This window comes from Lissotriton helveticus, chromosome 12 (assembly GCF_964261635.1).
Source record: "Lissotriton helveticus chromosome 12, aLisHel1.1, whole genome shotgun sequence".
NCBI lineage: Eukaryota > Metazoa > Chordata > Amphibia > Caudata > Salamandridae > Lissotriton > Lissotriton helveticus.
The window spans coordinates 41297236-41319067 of NC_136073.1; the positions used below are offsets into that span (position 1 = coordinate 41297236).

General features: G+C 45.7%; 1 protein-coding gene across 2 annotated transcripts in view; it reads left to right on the top strand.

Moving 5' to 3' along the window:
• LOC144799931 (chloride channel protein ClC-Kb-like) overlaps nt 1–21832 on the top strand; it is a 238100-nt gene that overhangs the window by 39012 nt on the left and 177256 nt on the right. For both annotated transcript variants that reach the window (XM_078671560.1, XM_078671561.1), the window contains exon 3: nt 11538–11666. In XM_078671560.1, coding sequence (XP_078527686.1) covers nt 11538–11666 — 129 coding nt within the window. The remainder of the gene's footprint in view (nt 1–11537; nt 11667–21832) is intronic.

Consider the following 21832-nt stretch of genomic DNA (forward strand, 5'->3'; position numbering starts at 1 on the left):
GGTGCTGTGCGGAGGGGGAGCGACCTACCTGGCATGCAGGGCGATAAACAAACGGGAGCAAATTCACGGAAACTAGCGCTAACAAGGCTTAGCTCGAGCTTGTTAATAGTGCGATGTAAGTATCGCCACTTTTCTGGCTTTTAAAACCAGAAAAGCGGCGATATGGCCCTTGATAATATGCCCCCTTATTCGTTGTGCCCGGGATAAATGCCTGTAACAGCTGAAACCGGGACGACTTTGCTGACAAACAAATTCATTGTCAGGGCTAGCTGTGGATTGATGTCTCAGCTGAGGCAATTTTTCCTTTACCGACACTGTCTGCTGTATTGTTTCTTTGTATCTGTTTTCAGTGTTTAATTTTCTATTGTCATTTTTTGAAGAGTGGTATGGTGGCATTTTTCCCACATTCCTTTGTGTACATCTCGCTGCCTCCTTATTCACCTCCCTTATTTTTACCTTTTTTGTTATGTTAGGTTATGTTGTTCGTATTTGTGTGTCACTACCTTTTCCGTGGCTTTACAGCACGTTCTCTAAGTGGGCGTCCTTTCATCTGAAAATAAGATGCCATCATTCGACTGTGTCTGTTTTTACCTGGTGATTGATTGTTTGAGATTGTTAGAAAGTATTTTCAACATTTAGAGGTGGTTTCTGTGAATTAGTGTGAAAGTAAATTGTGGCTGCTGTTGAGAGGTCTTTTAACAGTCTTATATCTACAGGTTCTTCTGCATTGCGTTGTTGGTTGTCTGCGGCTGACTCGCCAGCTGTGGGTGTTGACTGATGCGGATAGCGAGCCTCTGATGGCTCCCTTGTGATGTTAATAGACCTGCCTAAGCAGACTGCGTGGGGTGTCTCTTGTCACAGATGGTCTTAAAATGACAGACTTCACCCCATCATGTAGTCTGAGGTAGCATAAGGGGTGCGGCCCACACCATGCCATCTTTCTTCAAATATGACAAATCCAGGTGGTGTGTAACTGCTTTTTCAGGCTGCCTCTTACAGGTGTGTCTGGAACGATGGTGCCCTGGGCTGTTCTTCCGTCAGTGCTGCTTGACATCCTTGAACCCGTAGAAAGAGCCCTGAGACATCATTTAGGACAGTAGATTTTACTGTTCCTTTCCATGTCCCTTTTACCCAGTTCATTGCCCAGCCTGTGTGGAGGTGATTTGGGGTTTCTAGGGTTCAGTTCAGTGATTTATCGCGCCACTAAGGATCACATTCCAGGAGAAGAACTTCTCTGTTCTTACTTTTGATGTGGTTGACTCTCCACAGTATACAGAGTGGCCAATGCCACTGTAGTGTTGGAGGCCTATCAATCAATCAATCAAAGCATTTATATAGCGCGCTACTCACCCGGAGGGTCCCAAGGCGCTGGGGGGGGGGGGGTCCGCTACTGCTCGAACAGCCAGGTCTTGAGCTGCTTCCTGAAGGCGAGGTGGTCCTGGGTCAGGCGGAGGCGGGTCGGAAGGGAGTTCCAAGTCTTGGCGGCCAGGTAGGAAAAGGACCTCTGAAATAAAGCCATGCTTGCTGCCGGCTTTTGCTGGGAAATGCAAAAAGAACAATTGATGGACAGAATGCAGAATAATGTCAAACATTCACCCCCAGTACAGAGATCTGGGCATAAATCCATCGTTTTTTTGCTCAAGATGCCATTCCAGTTTGGACCCAGCCATATGCAAATCATACTTGATCCTGTGCCCCATGGGAACAGTTCAGCCCGAACCACCAAGCCAGGTCCTCCCTGGACTGGAAACAAGCATCCTAGGACCGGTTTCGGGGTTTCAACCCTCTTCAGCCAGGACAGCTTGATTCCAGTGGCATGAAGAGCACGGGACTCACGTCTGAGCATATCCGTCCCACTTGGGGTGACAAATGCAAAAAGGCTTTTGCTGGGAACCCCCCCACAGAGCTTCTCTCAGTCCTCAAACACCTCACACAGCCCCCGGTGGGCTTACAGTGCCTGCTGCCCACCAGTGCTCCTCACTGCCTCTCTTGGATCCTTTTCCAGGGCTTTGGCACCAATCATTAGCCGCCTGCAGCTTCCCTCTCAAACACTCTCACGTGTGCCCTGCATGTGTTCATGTGGCCCAAGGCCGGTCTTACACTGAGGCCATTGTAAGTGTCTGTCTCACAGCACCATCACAAGAGGCCGCAAGACGGTTACTAGGAGCACCCACCTTGCCACGTACGGTGGGGGCACCCACATGGCAAACTGCCATGTAGCCTGGGGCTCCAAAAGGTCTTGCACTGGAGTTTATTGGCTCTTCGCCAGGTTCCTGCAGAGCTCCATGCCCCTCGGGTCTGCGGACCCCTGAGATTTGTCTCACAATAGTCAGAGGTATGTGCCGCAATCTGTGGCCCCACAATCGCAGCAGTGGTAACTAGCTGCACTTTGGGAACACAGGGGGTCTTCTTTTACCGCTTTGTTGATGCATCAGTGGACCATGGGTGCCCCAGCGCACTCCGCGTCCTACAAAAGAATAAATGCTCCCTTCTCCCTCTTAGTCACGGTGCCAAGGCAGAGCTGGCTGGCACGCGCTACCCCCAGTGGGTTTGCTGGCCCTGGCACACAGCAGCATCATGCTGGGAATCCCACTTGCAGTTTAACCAGGTTTACACTGACAATTGTTTCCTTGTGGGTTCGGCTGGAGCTGGAATAGTTTGTACATTTCTGTCTCTCTCTGCCAGAGGAACGAACACTGTCCTGGGACAGGCTCACATGCAGCCAGCCTCTGCCTGGCTTGCTTTATTACCATCACGGAGTAGCTGCAGGAGGGGGCACTAGTAAGAGCCAGTAGGTTATAATTCAGAAACTTTGTACTGGTAAAGCAAAATCAAAAATATTCAGATCAATTCCCACCATATTTGCTGCAAGTCTAATATAAGATGAAGCAAATGTCCCTTGCAACAGACCAAACAATGTAGTTGCACACTACTGTCTCTGTTTTACATAATATGCATTGGAGAACATGCATGTTGTATATGCTTAGAAATGGTTCCACAATTCATTTTCTACATTTCAGTCTTGCATAAAAATACATCTATTGTACCCAATACCATCCCCCCTCTTCAAACCAATGACTTCTGTGCTCTTGTCCCAGCTGCATTTATCTTAGACCAGACCAGCTCGAAGCCGGTTCTCGCTCTTACCTCATTCTGACAGCTCTTTCTGTGCTCTTCCGCCTCTTATCGAGTCCTTGCACCTTGTGAATGATTTGATGTTTTGTTTCCGGCCAATTCCTCTGAGAAAGATTTTCTCTTCCCATTCTCATCATGCCCCTCCCTCCCAGCCCTCCAGCTCGTCTAATGTTCTCCTGCCCCTTGCCTTTTGTTTCCCACTCCCTGCTTTAAAGTGGGTTTTTTGCAAAATTCTACTGGGCTGCTTGCTGCAATCAGTTTGCACTGCATTCCATGAATATATATATATTTTTTAATTTAATTTACCAGTTGAAATGACTATAGGCAATCTTGACACAGTAAATTATTATTAGTATATTAGAAAAAACATTCCAAGATAGCCGCCAAGGACAGCAGCATGCACGTGCATGCACTGGCAGACATCTTGAAATGCATTTTCTTTTTAAATGCAATAAAAACCATTCCAAGATGCCCACCCATTATGCGCCTGAAGCCTAAAGGAACAGTAAGTTAATAGTAAACAATTCACAACGCAATCCCAGATAAGCACTGTCAAAAGCTCAATATTTTGCTATAAATGCAAGCCTGATTGCCTTTGTCCTTATTGCAGAAAGCTTTCCGCCATATGAACTGGCGCCAAACTTGATTGTTTTATCCTCTGTTATATTAACAGAAAATAGTTCAAGTTCGGTTTCTCTAGTTTTTGCATCAGTGCCATATGTCTGTAATTTTGGTCCTGGGGCAACACAGGCCACAGTTTAAGATGGGTTGATTCAAACTTTTTTTCAGTGCAGAAAATGTACTTGCACTCTCTTGATTTTTACATTGTTTGCCAGGACTGGATTGGGAGCCAAATATACTCTGGGCAACAATGTTCAAACCAGCCCCAGCCCCCTTCCTGGTACCTCCTTTCCAGTCTCTCTCCCAATTTTACCTGCTGTGCCTGTTGCCAAAAACACCAGGGATTTCCAGACAGAGTCAATGGCCCTGGACCATCAAAGTGGCTTCCAGTGGCTCCTGCCCCAGGGGAAGTGCCCGATGGAATAAATAGACAATCCAGCCCTGCTCCTTGCTATTCTGTCCAAATGCCTGTGAATCTCTTCCTTCCAAACGCGTGTGCATCTATGACAGATTCAAGAAATGTGATGGGCAGGATAGGTACCAGTAACTGCGGGTCTCCAGGGTTGGCATTTTCATAGGTCCGCCTGCGACCCACTGCACGCACCCCCATCCACCGTGCAAAAACATACCCTGCACATGCACTTTAGTAGCTGAAGATGGCACCTGGCAGCATCTCCAGGCATAAAAAGCTCTAATTGAGGAGGGTAGGAAATTGTATTCAATGGAACTGTTAATGCTGCAATTTTAATGGTGCTGAGGCTTCTCTACCCGAAGATGAGATATATTGCAATACGAGTCCATAAAAAAACAAGCACTGAAAAATCATATTTACATCTAAGGGTCTGATTTAGATCTTGGCGGATGGGATACCCCCCCTCACAGTGGTGACGGATATCCCGTCCACCGAAATATAAACCCCATTATATCCAATGGGATTTATATTTCGGTCACCGCTGTGACGGAGTATCCCTTCCGCCCAGATTGAAATCAGGCCCTAAGCACCTTTCCACCTCCATCGTTTACTTATTTTATTGCATTGAAAAGTCTCCCGCTGAGCCTACGGAATGGTGAGATAGATACAGACACTTAAATAGATAATAAAATAATGCTTCTAGTAAATCAGATATTAAAAGTTGGTTGGGCTATAGAACAGTTAGCTGCTAGGACCTAGACATATAACAGAGGGAAAAATACTCATAGACAGTCACAAGATGGAAGGGGGAGAGGTGGAAACAGAGGGAGAAAAAGAGAGGGAGAAAGAGAGAGAGGAAAAACGTAAGAGCACATGAGACTGAGAAAGAGAAGGAGAAGTGATAGTGCTCCCTTGCTTCCTACCTAGGCTTGCCCTGTTCAAGTACGGTTACATACAGAGAAAGACAGAGAACAATTCTGAGGTCTGAGGGAGGCCAAAGAAATCATCACACGATATCTCGCCATAAAGGTGTGAGCATGAGGGCCTTAATACAGTTCTAACACACCGCAGCACATGCTGTCCAGGTGGATGGTCGCCACCAGCAGAAAGGGTTAAATTCAAGCAGGTGAATAGTCATCACCGGCAGAACACGAGCACAAGGGGTTAAATCCAAGCAGTGAGAGTAAAACTACGGCATGCTGTCCAGAAGGACAGACACCACCAGCAGAACACGAGCACGAGGGGTTAAATCCAAGCAGTGAGAGTAAAACCACTATATGCTGTCCAGGTGGACAGACAAGACCAGCAGAACACGAGCACAAGGGGTTAAATCCAAGCAGTGAGAGTAAAACCACGGCATGCTGTCCAGATGGACAGACACCACCAGCAGAACACGAGCACAAGGGGTTAAATCCAAGCAGTGAGAGTAAAACCACGGCATGCTGTCCAGATGGACAGACACCACCAGCAGAACACGAGCACAAGGGGTTAAATCCAAGCAGTGAGAGTAAAACCACTGCATGCTGTCCAGGTGGACAGACACCACCAGCAGAACACGAGCACAAGGGGTTAAATCCAAGCAGTGAGAGTAAAACCACTGCATAATGTCCAGGTGGACAGACACCACCAGCAGAACACGAGCACAAGGGGTTAAATCCAAGCAGTGAGAGTAAAACCACTGCATGCTGTCCAGGTGGACAGACACCACCAGCAGAACATGAGCACGAGGGGGTAAATCCAAGCAGTGAGAGTAAAACCCCCTGCATGCTGTCCCGGTGGACAGTCACCACCAGCAGAACTCGAGCACAAGGGGTTAAATCCAAGCAGTGAGAGTAAAACCACTGCATGCTGTCCAGGTGGACAGACACCACCAGCAGAACACGAGCAGGAGGGGTTAAATCAAAGCAGTGAGAGTAAAACCACTGCATGCTGTCCAGGTGGACAGACACCACCAGCAGAACACGAGCACGAGGGGTTAAATCCAAGCAGTGAGAGTAAAACCACGGCATGCTGTCCAGATGGACAGACACCACCAGCAGAACACGAGCAGGAGGGGTTAAATCCAAGCAGTGAGAGTAAAACCACTGCATGCTGTCCAGATGGACAGACACCACCAGCAGAACACGAGCACGAGGGGTTAAATCCAAGCAGTGAGAGTAAAACCACTGCATGCTGTGCAGTTGGACAGACACCACCAGCAGAGGGAAACAGCCGTTACATCGCAACTTTTACAACGCACTTCTATTGCAACGTAACTTTTACAACGCTGGATCCATTACATCGCATGCCTTTACAACGCATGACATTACATAGCAGATGCTATTACAACGCATGCCATTACAACGTATGTATAGGTAAGTATATAATTTTATTTTATATTTTATTTAACATTATTTAATTATTTTATTTAATATTAAAAAAAAATAAATATATTGGGTTTGGGTTTTGGGGTACAGGGGTATTTTTAGGTTTCAGGGTTTGGTTTGGGTTTTGGGGTACATGGGTATTTTTAGGTTTCAGGGTTGGGTTTGGGTTTTGGGGTACAGGGGTATTTTTAGGTTTCAGGGTTGGGTTTGGGTTTTGGGGTACAGGGGTATTTTTAGGTTTCAGGGTTGGGTTTGGGTTTTGGGGTACAGGGGTATTTTTAGGTTTCAGGGTTGGGTTTGGGTTTTGGGGTACAGGGGTATTTTTAGGTTTCAGGGCTGGGTTTGGGTTTTGGGGTACAGGGGTATTTTTAGGTTTCAGGGTTGGGTTTGGGTTTTGGGGTACAGGGGTATTTTTAGGTTTCAGGGCTGGGTTTGAGTTTTGGGGTACAGGGGTATTTTTAGGTTTCAGGGCTGGGTTTGGGTTTTGGGGAACAGGGGTATTTTTAGGTTTCAGGGTTGGGTTTGGGTTTTGGGGTACAGGGGTATTTTTAGGTTTCAGGGTTGGGTTTGGGTTTTGGGGTACAGGGGTATTTTTAGGTTTCAGGGCTGGGTTTGGGTTTTGGGGTACAGGGGTATTTTTAGGGTTCAGGGCTGGGTTTGGGTTTTGGGGTACAGGGGTATTTTTAGGTTTCAGGGCTGGTTTTGGGTTTTGGAGTACAGGGGTATTTTTAGGGTTCAGGGCTGGGTTTGGGTTTTGGGGTACAGGTTTTTTTAGGGTTTAGTTTTAAAATACAATCTTTTATTTTAATTAAAAAAATTAATTTTAATAATTTTATTATTTATTAAAAATAGTTCTTTATTATTAAAAGTTATTTTAAAAATAAACTTAAAGTAATATATGTACTAAATAATTATTTAAAAACAATTTAATTTATTTAATTAATTAAATTTAAATTACTTACATTTAAAAAAAATATATATATACTTACCTATACTTACATTGTAATGGCATGCGTTGTAATAGCATATGCTATGTAATGTCATGCGTTGTAAAGGCATGCGATGTAATGGATCCTGCGTTGTAAAAAATGCGTTGTAACGGAGTGCGTTGTAATATATCGCGTTGTAACATAATACACCACCAGCAGAACACGAGCACGAGGGGGTAAATCCAAGCAGTGAGAGTAAAACCCCCTGCATGCTGTCCCGGTGGACAGACACCACGAGCCAAGGGCTTGAATCCAAGCAGTGAAAGTAAAACCACTGCATGCTGTCCAGATGGACAGACACCACCAGCAGAACACGAGCTCAAGGGGTTAAATCCAAGAAGTGAAAGTAAAACCACTGCATGCTGTCCAGATGGACAGACACCACCAGCAGAACACGAGCTCAAGGGGTTAAATCCAAGCAGTGAGAGTAAAACCACGGCATGCTGTCCAGATGGACAGACACCACCAGCAGAACACGAGCACGAGGGGGTAAATCCAAGCAGTGAGAGTAAAACCACTGCATAATGTCCAGGTGGACAGACACCACCAGCAGAACACGAGCACAAGGGGTTAAATCCAAGCAGTGAGAGTAAAACCACGGCATGCTGTCCAGATGGACAGACACCACCAGCAGAACACGAGCACAAGGGGTTAAATCCAAGCAGTGAGAGTAAAACCACTGCATGCTGTCCAGGTGGACAGACACCACCAGCAGAACACGAGCACAAGGGGTTAAATCCAAGCAGTGAGAGTAAAACCACTGCATAATGTCCAGGTGGACAGACACCACCAGCAGAACACGAGCACAAGGGGTTAAATCCAAGCAGTGAGAGTAAAACCACTGCATGCTGTCCAGGTGGACAGACACCACCAGCCGAACACGAGCACGAGGGGGTAAATCCAAGCAGTGAGAGTAAAACCCCCTGCATGCTGTCCCGGTGGACAGTCACCACCAGCAGAACTCGAGCACAAGGGGTTAAATCCAAGCAGTGAGAGTAAAACCACTGCATGCTGTCCAGGTGGACAGACACCACCAGCAGAACACGAGCAGGAGGGGTTAAATCAAAGCAGTGAGAGTAAAACCACTGCATGCTGTCCAGGTGGACAGACACCACCAGCAGAACACGAGCACGAGGGGTTAAATCCAAGCAGTGAGAGTAAAACCACGGCATGCTGTCCAGATGGACAGACACCACCAGCAGAACACGAGCACGAGGGGTTAAATCCAAGCAGTGAGAGTAAAACCACTGCATGCTGTCCAGATGGACAGACACCACCAGCAGAACACGAGCACGAGGGGTTAAATCCAAGCAGTGAGAGTAAAACCACTGCATGCTGTGCAGTTGGACAGACACCACCAGCAGAGGGAAACAGCCGTTACATCGCAACTTTTACAACGCACTTCTATTACAACGTAACTTTTACAACGCTGGATCTATTACATCGCATGCCTTTACAACGCATGACATTAAAGTAAAGTCCACATTTGTAAAGCGCACAATCACCCGTAAGGGTCTCTAGGCGCTGGGGGGCCGTCGGGAAGATTAAGCGAGCTATTGCCCAGAGTCACATGGTGCTGGGCTGACCTGCCGCCGGAGCTGGGGATCGAACCGTGGTCCCCAGATTCCAGCGTCAGTCGCCCTGGCCGCGGCGCCACACCTCTTCCACATAGCAGATGCTATTACAACGCATGCCATTACAACGTATGTATAGGTAAGTATATAATTTTATTTTATATTTTATTTAACATTATTTAATTATTTTATTTAATATTAAAAATAAATAAATATATTGGGTTTGGGTTTTGGGGTACAGGGGTATTTTTAGGTTTCAGGGTTTGGTTTGGGTTTTGGGGTACATGGGTATTTTTAGGTTTCAGGGTTGGGTTTGGGTTTTGGGGTACAGGGGTATTTTTAGGTTTCAGGGTTGGGTTTGGGTTTTGGGGTACAGGGGTATTTTTAGGTTTCAGGGTTGGGTTTGGGTTTTGGGGTACAGGGGTATTTTTAGGTTTCAGGGTTGGGTTTGGGTTTTGGGTTACAGGGGTATTTTTAGGTTTCAGGGTTGGGTTTGGGTTTTGGGGTACAGGGGTATTTTTAGGTTTCGGGGTACAGGGGTATTTTTAGGTTTCAGGGCTGGGTTTGGGTTTTGGGGAACAGGGGTATTTTTAGGTTTCAGGGTTGGGTTTGGGTTTTGGGGTACAGGGGTATTTTTAGGTTTCAGGGTTGGGTTTGGGTTTTGGGGTACAGGGGTATTTTTAGGTTTCAGGGCTGGGTTTGGGTTTTGGGGTACAGGGGTATTTTTAGGGTTCAGGGCTGGGTTTGGGTTTTGGGGTACAGGGGTATTTTTAGGTTTCAGGGCTGGTTTTGGGTTTTGGAGTACAGGGGTATTTTTAGGGTTCAGGGCTGGGTTTGGGTTTTGGGGTACAGGTTTTTTTAGGGTTTAGTTTTAAAATACAATCTTTTATTTTAATTAAAAAAATTAATTTTAATAATTTTATTATTTATTAAAAATAGTTCTTTATTATTAAAAGTTATTTTAAAAATAAACTTAAAGTAATATATGTACTAAATAATTATTTAAAAACAATTTAATTTATTTAATTAATTAAATTTAAATTACTTACATTTAAAAAAAATAATAATATACTTACCTATACTTACATTGTAATGGCATGCGTTGTAATAGCATCTGCTATGTAATGTCATGCGTTGTAAAGGCATGCGATGTAATGGATCCTGCGTTGTAAAAAATGCGTTGTAACGGAGTGCGTTGTAATATATTGCGTTGTAACATAATACACCACCAGCAGAACACGAGCACGAGGGGGTAAATCCAAGCAGTGAGAGTAAAACCCCCTGCATGCTGTCCCGGTGGACAGACACCACGAGCCAAGGGCTTGAATCCAAGCAGTGAAAGTAAAACCACTGCATGCTGTCCAGATGGACAGACACCACCAGCAGAACACGAGCTCAAGGGGTTAAATCCAAGCAGTGAAAGTAAAACCACTGCATGCTGTCCAGATGGACAGACACCACCAGCAGAACACGAGCTCAAGGGGTTAAATCCAAGCAGTGAGAGAAAAACCACTGCATGCTGTCCCGGTGGACAGACACCACCAGCAGAACTCGAGCACAAGGGGTTAAATCCAAGCAGTGAGAGAAAAACCACTGCATGCTGTCCAGGTGGATAGTCACCACGAGCCAAGGGCTTGAATCCAAGCAGTGAAAGTAAAACCACTGCATGCTGTCCAGATGGACAGACACCACCAGCAGAACACGAGCTCAAGGGGTTAAATCCAAGCAGTGAAAGTAAAACCACTGCATGCTGTCCAGATGGACAGACACCACCAGCAGAACACGAGCTCAAGGGGTTAAATCCAAGCAGTGAGAGAAAAACCACTGCATAATGTCCCGGTGGACAGACACCACCAGCAGAACACGAGCACAAGGGTTTAAATCCAAGCAGTGAGAGAAAAACCACTGCATGCTGTCCAGGTGGATAGTCACCACGAGCCAAGGGCTTGAATCCAAGCAGTGAAAGTAAAACCACTGCATGCTGTCCAGATGGACAGACACCACCAGCAGAACACGAGCTCAAGGGGTTAAATCCAAGCAGTGAGAGAAAAACCACTGCATGCTGTCCAGATGGACAGACACCACCAGCAGAACAAGAGCACAAGGGGATATGTCCAAGCAGCGAGATTAAAACCTCACGTTGACTGAAGTAGCAGATAATAATTACAATTAACAATACACAGGACTGTCTCAGCCCTAAACCCATCCCAGCTTCAGAGAGGGGGCAAGACTTCAGTGTGAAGGAACAGCCTTCAGTGGACCATCCACAGAGCGGCGTGCACTGGTCTGCGGGGATTGGAGCAGGTTCATGAGGTGGGGAGAAGAGTGCAGGTGTGGATTGACAGTCTCAGGAGGGGGGAAGCAGTTGCCCTGCAGAGGGTAGGAGTAAGTGTATCTTAGCTGGCATTAACTTCAAACATCTTCTGTCCTTTGTTTCCAGCTAACCTCTGGGTGTACGACACCTTGGAGAGCTACCGGTACCTGCAGTACTTCTCCTGGGTCCTCTACCACGTGCTGCTGATGATGGTGTCTGCCGGGGTCGCCAAGTACATCTCCCCACAGGCGGCAGGTAAGGAGTGGCCGTCATTGCATTGCTGGAAGGGATTTCAGAAGAATTGTTGGAACCATGTGTCAATATTTCCCTTTACAGCTAGATTGTTCAGCAGCAGAGTTGCAACAGCCTTTACATTTTTCATGGTCTCCTCTAGTGAAGAGGAGTTTCATGGATACTTTTGACCATGAGTGAAAAAAAAGAACCAAGACAAACTTTGTATTCCTAGTCAACTGTTAACATTTTTGACAGTTCCCAGACCAGATACAAAAACAGGGTTGGGTGGGGAGAGAGAGGGCTATTCTTCCTCAAAGTGGGGGTTAGCTGAACTCCTACTTCATTCACAAAAGCCTCTCCAACACCACTTGTACTTGCATAGCACTTAGGGGGCCTCTGTCTGATAGGATGTCCCGGGGGTGCCTCCCAGCACCAGGAGGGGACCCCGATGATGAGCATGCCACCGTAGGCTGACGCGCGCTCACCATCCCAGTGGCTAGTGCCCCACCCTAACCTGATGGTGTGCTGCCCCGGACTGTAGGACATGCGCACCATTTACCAAGACCCCCCTTTGTCTTTATTTCAAGACAGCGGGATATAGTATCAAAACCTTAAATCTCAAAGTGGGTCGTGGAGCCAAGGTATTTATTGGGACTGGCAGCAGTTTTCTGAAGCTCAGGGTGGTTTCTCATGTTTGGAACGTGTAGCTAGGTGAGAAGGTGGCTCGATTCTTTGCACCCAACTAGCCAGGATCAGCCTTTTTGTTCAAGCCGACCATGTGTGTGCAGGACAGTGATAAAAATCGATTTTGTTTGAATAGACTGTTTGGTTTTTTAAAGATGATGTGTGCCACACATTCAGAAGACCTAGCAGCAAAACAGGGTACTGGGGTGTTTTCTATCGTCACTCCAGAGTGCATTGCGGGGGTATATTTGGTATTAATTTATGTTTTTACGCGTGTCTCATACTGTGCTCTATGTTCTCTTACAAGATTGAGTGCAGGAGGGAGTGTGTGACGATAGTAACTAACCAGGTAGTGGGGTGCAGAATGCGTCATGATGGCACATGCCAACGTCACCTCAGTGAGAAAACTCAAGCTTTAGATGGAACAAGGGTGGCTGGGTGGCCTCGAGTTTACGCCACGAGTTGTGTGAAGATCATAGCCAGATCTGTTCTGATGAAAGGCAGTGGTCTAACCAGTGCTTAATTTGAACCGGTGATTGCAGATTGTGCCCATCAGCACTTTTTTTTAGGAACCAGCACTGCTTTTTCCTCAGCAAACTTGGACCCAGTGCAAGAGAGAGAAAAACACAAAAGAATGAAAAGAGGAAAACAGAAAAATAGTGGCCTTTGGCGGAATGGAAAAGAACATGCCAATGTGAGATAAAGGGACAGTGAGTGTCTGGGAGAGGAAGAAAGAGGCATGAGCTGGAATCAAGAATAGGCATCCTCAGGGTCCACAATCCAGACAATTGTCAGCACCAAAGCACGTGTCCTATCAATGATGCAGCCACTGAATGATCCCCTAAACAGAGATTTTCAGACACTTCCTGAATGAGAGTTGAATTATCTGGTAGAATGTTGGAAAAAAGAGAACTTTTAGCACAGGGCCTTGAACAGGTTAATCACCAGTTACCATTAGCTTACAGATTGCCTCTCAGCAGCTCACACATGATAAATACCTGTCAGCATGTTTGAGAATATACAGCTGCCATCTGCTAAGGCACTACTTAAAAACATTGAAACATTGTGGCTCTTTCTGTTATGTTTTGGAAGCTGTCAGTGCAGGATGCTGTATCTATCTTCTTCTGAAAAATTATTTTCTTTACTTAGTTTTCTCTGTTATTTCTCACCTTTTCTTCCTTCACTATCTTTCCTTTTTGCTTGCTTTTGTTCTGTCTTTCTCAATTTATTTTCTCTCCTTTTTCTAGCTTTCTCTCTTTCTTTCTCTTTTCTCTCCTACGTCAATATTTTTCTTAAATTTTTGGTATCTCTGTTTCTTTCATTCATTCACTCCTTTTCTGTCTTGAATTCTTTTTCATTCTGTTTCCTTTTTCTTCTTGTCTTTATTTTATCTTGGTATTTTTCTATACCTTTTCTTTATTTTGTCATTTCTTCCTCTACTTTTCTTCTTTATTCCATTTTCTCCCCTTATTTCTTTCTTACTTTTTCATTTTCTTTAATTGGCCTCTTTTTTAACTGCTTCAGTCTTTTTCTCTCATTTCTTTTTTTTCTATACCCTTCTTTCTCTCGTTCTTTCTTTCAATACTTCTTTCATTTGTTCTTTCATTGTTTCTTTTTTGCTCTCATGTGTTTCTTTCTCCTTTCTCCAATTCTTTTCCTTCCTCCCCTTGTTCTTGCTTTCATTTTTTCTCTTCTCCTTCTCTTGTAGAGGTGTTTCCCTGATAGTCATAAGCATAGATTATTCCTACCCGCCTGCAGGGGACCCCGGAGCACTTTTTCCAATATGTCACCCTAAGTGCTGAAGTTTGCCTTTCTTCAGGAAGGACTTGAATAGTCCCTTAAGAAAGACAATATGCAGCCTAACAGATAGCCTACAGTGGTCAGAGCTCTTCATCTTGATGTCACAAAAGGGAGATAATCCACAGAAACATGCAGAAATGTATGTGAATTTTGGAGAATAACAGGAAAAATCTTTCACAAACCACCTTTTGTAATGTGGGAGAAGTATTAAGAAGTGCAGAGCAATGTAGCCCATAGGCTGCCATTATAAAGGAATAAAAAGGAGACTGTACCTTTAAGAATCCTGGGACTTTCAGTATCCCATCATGCTCAGCCAGAGGCAGCTACCTCAGTTCTGTTTTCGGGCTCCTGCTGAGCATTGAACTTGACCCTTTTTAGGTTTTTCTTCACAAAAGTACTTTAGATATCAGTGACAAATGTTTCACTCGATGTTTTTTGTCTTTCTCTGTCAGTGTGAGAATTTGTTCTGACATAACACAGGCGATTGTCAGCTTTAAAATGCCTTCTCTTTATGATAAATGTCCCCGCTGTGGTAGGAAAAAGGCCAAATCAGACCCCCACGAGGTCTGTATCTTCGATCTTCTTTCTTCTCATCTGCCTGCCTCCTGTGACATCTGCAGAACATTTTCCAGGCGTACCCTGTGTCAAAAGGAGGAGATTCGCCTGCATGGTAAAGAAGAGAGACAGCGCCATCAAGAAGCCAGTGGGACCTCTGATCGAGGGGAAGGTAATTCTTCCACCAGAACTCTCCCCTCAGCCTCCAGTGGTGATAGAAGGTCTAAGAGGCGTTTTTCAGCTCAAAAACACTATCAGTCCCAGTCGACGTCGAGTAGATCAACATCGAGAGGTGGTATGGTGCGACATGCTCGACGTCACACGAGCATCGTTGCTTAATGTCAAGACCTACAAGATCGACGTTGAGAAGTGCATTGGCGTCGATTAATTCAGACTTTCAGTCACCAAGAAGGCGTTGAACTAGGTTCAGACCCAAACATCAACGGGACATGTTGACGTCGAGAAGTCAGTCAACCTCAAGGTCTAGACAGAGGAGACTTAGATCGACATCAAAGAGTCCCTCGACGTCGGGAATAACTCAGAAAGACTCTAAAAGAAGGCAGATTTATTCATCATCAGAATGCTCCAGATCTCCTTGTCTGACAGAGCCGCCTTTGTCTCCCATACCTCATTCTCCCTCGGCCACTGCACTGCACTTTGGATCCTCCACTGCCTTTTCCAGGTCCTCCACCTCCAGTGGTACAAATGCCTCCGGTGTTACCGGGCACAGTCAGCCCTGCCAGCACGTGTCATTGCACCTCCTTCAGTGCCCCAAGTGCCTGCACTCCGGCTCCCAGAACAAGTTAACGGTCACGGTCGTGCCATCACCCACATCATGGCCATCATGCATCTGGTCGCTCTTCCACCAGATCGAGGCACTCTCGTTCAAGGCATAGGTCATTCCATAGATCACAATCACACCATCATCATGGGGATACATCATCTTCTACTAGGGACTATTCTCCCGCCTTGTCAGACTATCCGTAACCTTGCACCTCGCCGAATGATGACATCAATACCTTTCAAAAGGTTCCTGGTGCACGAAGCAGCCAAACTGAACATTCCCATGGCAGTTCCAATGCCATCGACTTCAGTTATTTTTTAGACACTCCACCAGCAATCTGCCTCCTAACCTTTGTTACCACTAGTGTCTGGGTTTACTAGAGCTGTGGCCTTGTTTCTGACTCCAGCAGTGTCAACATTGGCTTCCTCCTGGCTCCAGAAGAAGCATTGTCCCCAGATCAGGCTCTGTTATTTATGCAAGCAGATCCACCACCTGATTCTGTAGTAATTCTGGCTGCCCAGAAATCTCATGCCACTTCACCTTCTGCCACATCTCCCCCTGATAAGTAGAGCAGAAGACTGGATTCCTCAGGTAGCAAGATCTGCAACACTGCGGCTACATCCATGACGATGGCCAGTGCAACTTCCCTCTTGGGAAGATATGACAGGGCATAATGGGACTCCATTCTTCATTTCACGGATCACCTCCGATGGGATCAATGGTAAGATTTTTTAGAGTTTGTCCAAGAAGGGGCCATTTACTCCAACCAAACCATCAGTGCGGCTGGGGACTCCTCTCTTTTAACAGCGCACAGTTACTGCCAGGGAGCGTCCTTCATAGACATACCTGGCTCTGACTGACATCATTAATGGCAGATGCTTAGCTGCATATCCAAAACCTGCCATTCTCTGGTTCCAAACTGTTTGGCTCTCATGCTGATGATGAAATGCCATGGATGAAAACGGAAATGGACACCCTGAAAGCTGTAGGGCTTGAAAAATCTAAGGAACAATGCAGATTGTTTCAAACCTACTGCAGTTTTTCATCTCACAGGGTTCAAACCCCTCAGTAGCAGACTGGGAGACCTCACCAACTATACCAAAGGTCCTACCAAGATCCCAACACAATCAACAGAGGGGACGTTTGGCTCAACAACTCAACCAAGGAGGCTGATAACCATCAACTACAAAACCCTGAACCCTCCCTTCCCCCTCTTCCGTTAACCACTCCGGTAGGGGAAAGCATATCAAAATATTTGGAAGAGTGCCAACAAATTACAACAGACTTCTGGGTCTTGAATATTGAAAGAATGGCTATTCTCTCAGGTATACTGCCCCACCACCATCCATTCCACAGAAGGCATCTGCTTCCCACCTCGATCTGTTAAAGAAGAAAGTCACCATCTTATGACGGAAGGAGGCAGTGGAACCTGTTCCCCTCAGACAGCGGGGACAGGACCTTTAATCACAGTTCTTTCTAGTGCCAAAGAAATACAAACAGGAGTTCAGGCTCATTCTCGACCTTAGGCCCACCAATAAATGGATTGCAGGGAAAAGTTTAAAGATGCCGGCTTTGCACCAAATATTCCCACAACTTCGCCAGTGAGACCGGCTGGGCTCCATCGACCTGCACAATGAATACATTCATGATCCCATCTCAAGAAAGCATTGGGAATTTCTAAGATTTGTCATGGGGAGGGACCACTACCAATGCACCGTCCTACCCTTGGGTCTCAAGTCAGCAACCAGAACTTTCTCCAAGTGCATGGCTGTGGTAGCAGCACATCTTTCACAGCACTGAATCTGTGTCTACCCACACCTGGATGACTGGTTAATCAAGGCATCCACCTTTCCAGAAGCCCAACTGCATTTCAAATGGACACGCAAGCTCCTTCATGGCTTGGGGGTTCAGATCAATTTTCCCAAGTCCATTTCAACTCCAGTCCAGAAGTTGACCTACTTAGGAGCTACTGTCGACACAGTTCATGGACAGGTGTGTCCTTCTGAGGAACGACGCGTATCCATTCTCCAGAAGTGTCACAGTCTACGGACAATGTGCCGTCCAACAGTGCACACAGTCTTGTCACTTCTCGGCTCGATGGCCTCTGGCATTTTTCTCACTCCCAATGCTCACCTTCACATGCGTCCTCTCCAAGAGCGTCTAAAAGAACAGTGGGACCAACTGTCAGGAATATGGAAGGACAGAATCACTCTGCCTCTACATGCCATCAGATCACTTGAGTGGTCGTGCTCACCAACCAATCTCCTGCAGGGGATGCCATTTCACCAACAAGACCCCACTAAGACCATAGTGACCGATGGTTCCCTGCTAGGCAGGGGGAGCCACATGGGTCACCTCCAGATACACAGCTCATTATCGCCGAAGGAGAGGACATACCACATCAACCTCCTTGAACTCTGCGCAGTTTATCTAGTGCTCAAAGCATTTCACGTATCTTTCACCACGACACCCTGCTTGTTCAGATGGACAACGCAACCACCATGCAATACCTGAACAAGAGGGGAAAACAAGGACCAGAGCCCTGTCACAAGAGGCCTAGTCGATCTGGCACTGGCTCCTCACCAGGAATCTGAAGATTACAGTCATGTATCTTCCAGGCTTCCAGAACGTCCAAGACGATAAGCTCAGTAGGGTTCTCGGCAAGAATCACAAGTGGGTGGTGAACATAAATATGGTTCAAGATATCTTCCGCATGTGGGAACACATTCTATCGATCTTTTCGGCACAGTGGGAAACAAAAAACGCCACAACTTCGCTCTCAGGTTTCACCATCCAGAGTCGTTGGGGAAGGCTCTGTGGAACGATTGGTCCAACAAATTTCTTTACGCCTTTTCATCAACTCCCCTGATCGAGGCCGTCCTGCCCAAACTCTCATCCACAACAGTCAAGATGATCCTCATTGCTGCAGAGACAATTTTGGTTAACTATGTTGGCATCATTTAGCACCTGTTTGCATGGTATCAAATGGAAGAAGTGGCTTTTTATACAGGGCAAGTAAAATTATGAAGCATTCCAAACTTGGGCAAGTAGATATTTTAGAAAACTCCACAATCCTTAGCCTAGCCCCATCAAGCATTGCATCCAACAAAAGCGCTCTACCTCCAGAATCATTCTTTTTTGCCACCAATTCCAGATGCAAATACTTATTAAAATGAGATCCCTTTACCAATAAAAAAAAAAATAATTTGGGTAACTAACCTGCTTCATGGGTCGCTCCATCCGCATATCAGGCTGCCCTGCAGGCCAGACCTCTTATTGAAATTTGGAGGACAAATCTTACACCCCAACTTCTCCTCATTCAATTTGGCAGCATGGCTTCTGATCTAGTGCAATATGGCCACCTAAATCGTCCTCAGAACTGTACGGAAATTCTGAATGAGGCAAAGTGGCCCAGCACAAGGGCTGCATATGCATTTAATGTATTGCACCTTGCTAAATATGGCCTGCACTTTTCCACCATTAGAGTCCACCTTGCGGCTCTCACTGCATACAGGCAAAGTCCATTGCAAATTCTTTCTTTCAGATTCCTGTCAGTAAAGATCTCTTGGAAGGGTTAAAGAAGTTATTTCCCTCTGTTAGATGTCCTTCTCCACCACGGGAATTCAACGTAGTTCTTTCACGTCTCATGCAGCATCCTGTTGAGCCCATACATAAAGCTGTTCTGCAAAACCTTATTGCGGGCAGGGTTAGTGAGATACAGGACCTTTGTGCTCATGAGCCATAAAAAGTTTTCCATTCATCCAAGGTAGTGATAAGGACCAATGCTAAATTCCTCCCCTTGAATCATTTCTTTTATTTTACATAAACCAGACTATTTCTTTACCCATTTTCTTTCAAAATCTATCTAGTCCAGCAGAGAGAGCACTTCACTCTCTGGATGTCAAAAGGGTGTTAAAGTTTTATCTAGATAAAACTAAATCCATTCGCAAATCTCAGCAATTATTCATGAATTATTGCCCAGTTCGCACAGGACTTTCCCCCCTCTAAACTGTCCGTTTTGATGTGGATTGTTTTCTATATACTTTTTTTGCTATCCGCTAGCTAACAAGACTCTTACTGGTAAACCCAAAGTGCATTCCACTAGGGGCAAGGCTGCTACTACTATCCTGAGGAGAAACATCCCATTGGTAGATATCGGCAAAGCTGCTAAATGGAGACCAGGCCACAAATTCACTAAACATTACTGCCTCAACTCTGGTGCGAGAGCGAATGCTTAAGTGGGACAGGTATCCCTCATGAATCTCTTTGCTTGATTGCCTAGCTCATTATTGTTCTGTCTACTCCACCACCGTAAGGGGGATGGGCTTTCCTCTCTATTGTACGCTTATGGCTATACATGGAAATCCCCTGAGAGAAGGTTTAGTTTCCTAACTGTAATTCCAGTTCTCTCATAGGGGTATTTCCATGATATCCACAAGCAATCCTCCCTCCTCCCCGGGGATTAGACAGACATTCATAACAAACACAGTATGAAGTTCCTAACGAAAAAAGCAGGCGGAGGTCAAATTGAACAGGGAGGAAATGTACCCTGGTGTGCAAAGAAATAAAAGAACATGAGAAAGGAATTCCTCCTTTGCAGAAAAAGACCCTGACACACCCAACAAGTGGGTGTCTTGCTTCATCATCGAGCCTGCTCCTACTCGGGTCGGCGGTGCAATACCCGATCAGGCGCCCTAGAAGGGGCCTACTTGGCGGAGATCTTTTTTCCTCTTTCAAGCGTTGGGTGCAATGCGTATGAGGGCCCCTAGTGTAAAAGTGAGTGTAGGTGATGATAAGGTGTTGTGTAAGCTAAAACAGGGAACAGTGGTCCACTCAGAACAATTTTAATGAGATGTGGCCACTGCCCTGGTTAAAAACAAAAGACGCACCCTCCCACTTTAAGGTGTGTGGGGACGTGTGCTGTTGAAATAGGTCGACATGTTTCTTGCCTTAAATCAAGTGATGGCAATTCCTCAGGACCAATAATAAATTGATCTACCTACACTTTTTGGTAGTAGTCATGGCCCCAATGAGGTGAATGTGTGGCCACCTGTACAGCACCCTAAAAAGTGGCACTAGTAGATCTAACTCAACCCAACTGGAGTTGAGAGCATGTGGCAACCAGTGTTGGAGGAGACAGACACTAAGAATTTAGTGGCGGTTACGCCAGTAAAGGATCGTCTGTATCCTACCCTGGTGCTCCTACCAGCCTGGGACGATCCTTTACTGGCGTAACCGACACCTCATTGGGGTGCGTCTTTTGTTTTTAACCAGGGCAGTGGCCACATCTCTTTAAAATTGTTCTGAGTGGACCACTGTTCCCTGTTTTAGCTTACACAACACCTTATCATCACCTACACTCACTTTTACACTAAGGGCCCTCATACGCACTGCACCCAACGGCTTGAAAGTGAAAAAAAGATCTCCGCCAAGTAGGCCCCTTCTAGGGTGCCTGATCAGGTATTGCACTGCCGACCCGAGTAGGAGCAGGCCCCGATGATGAAGCAAGACACCCGCTTGTTGGGTGTGTGAGGGTCTTTTTCTGTAAAGGAGGAATCCCTTTCTCATGTTCTTTCATTTCTTCACACATCAGGGTACATTTCCTCCCTGTTCAATCTGACCTCTGCCTGCTTTTTTCGTTAGGAACTTCATACTGTGTTTGTTATATTAGTCTTTGGGCATGTATGCTGGACCTTAAAAAGCCCTTCGTTCCCTCTCACTGATAAATTGGACAGACATTGCCATGCTCCGCTATAATTCAGCTAGTTCTGCCTATAAAAAAGAACTGAGGTAGCTGCCTCTGGCTGAGCATGATGGGATACTGGATGTCCCAGGATTCTTAAAGGTACAGTCTCCTTTTTCTTCCTTTATAATGGCAGCCTTTGGGCTACACTGCTCTGCACTTCTTCATACTTCTCTCACATTACAAAAAAGGGTTTGTGAATTTTTTTTCCTGATATTCTCCAAAATTCACATGCATTTCTGCATGATTCTTTGGCCTAACTCCCTTTTGTGATCGAGATGAAGAACTCTGACCACTGTAGCCTATCTGTTAGGCTGCATATTAACTTTCTTAAGTGACTATTCAAGGCCTTCCTGAAGAAAGGCGAACTTCAGCACTTAAGATGACATATTGGAAAAGTACTATGGGGTCCCCCACAGGCAGGTGGGAATATTCTACGCCTATGACTAGCATTGAAATACCCTTCTGAGAGAACCGGAGTTACAGGTAAGAAACTATACCTACCTTTCTTTTTTCCTCCCTCTTTCTTTGTCTACTTCTTTCCCTCCTTTCAGTCTTGTCATGTGTATTTGTCTTATTTTTTTTCCTCTTCTGTTATTCTATCTCTTTTTTTTACTTATT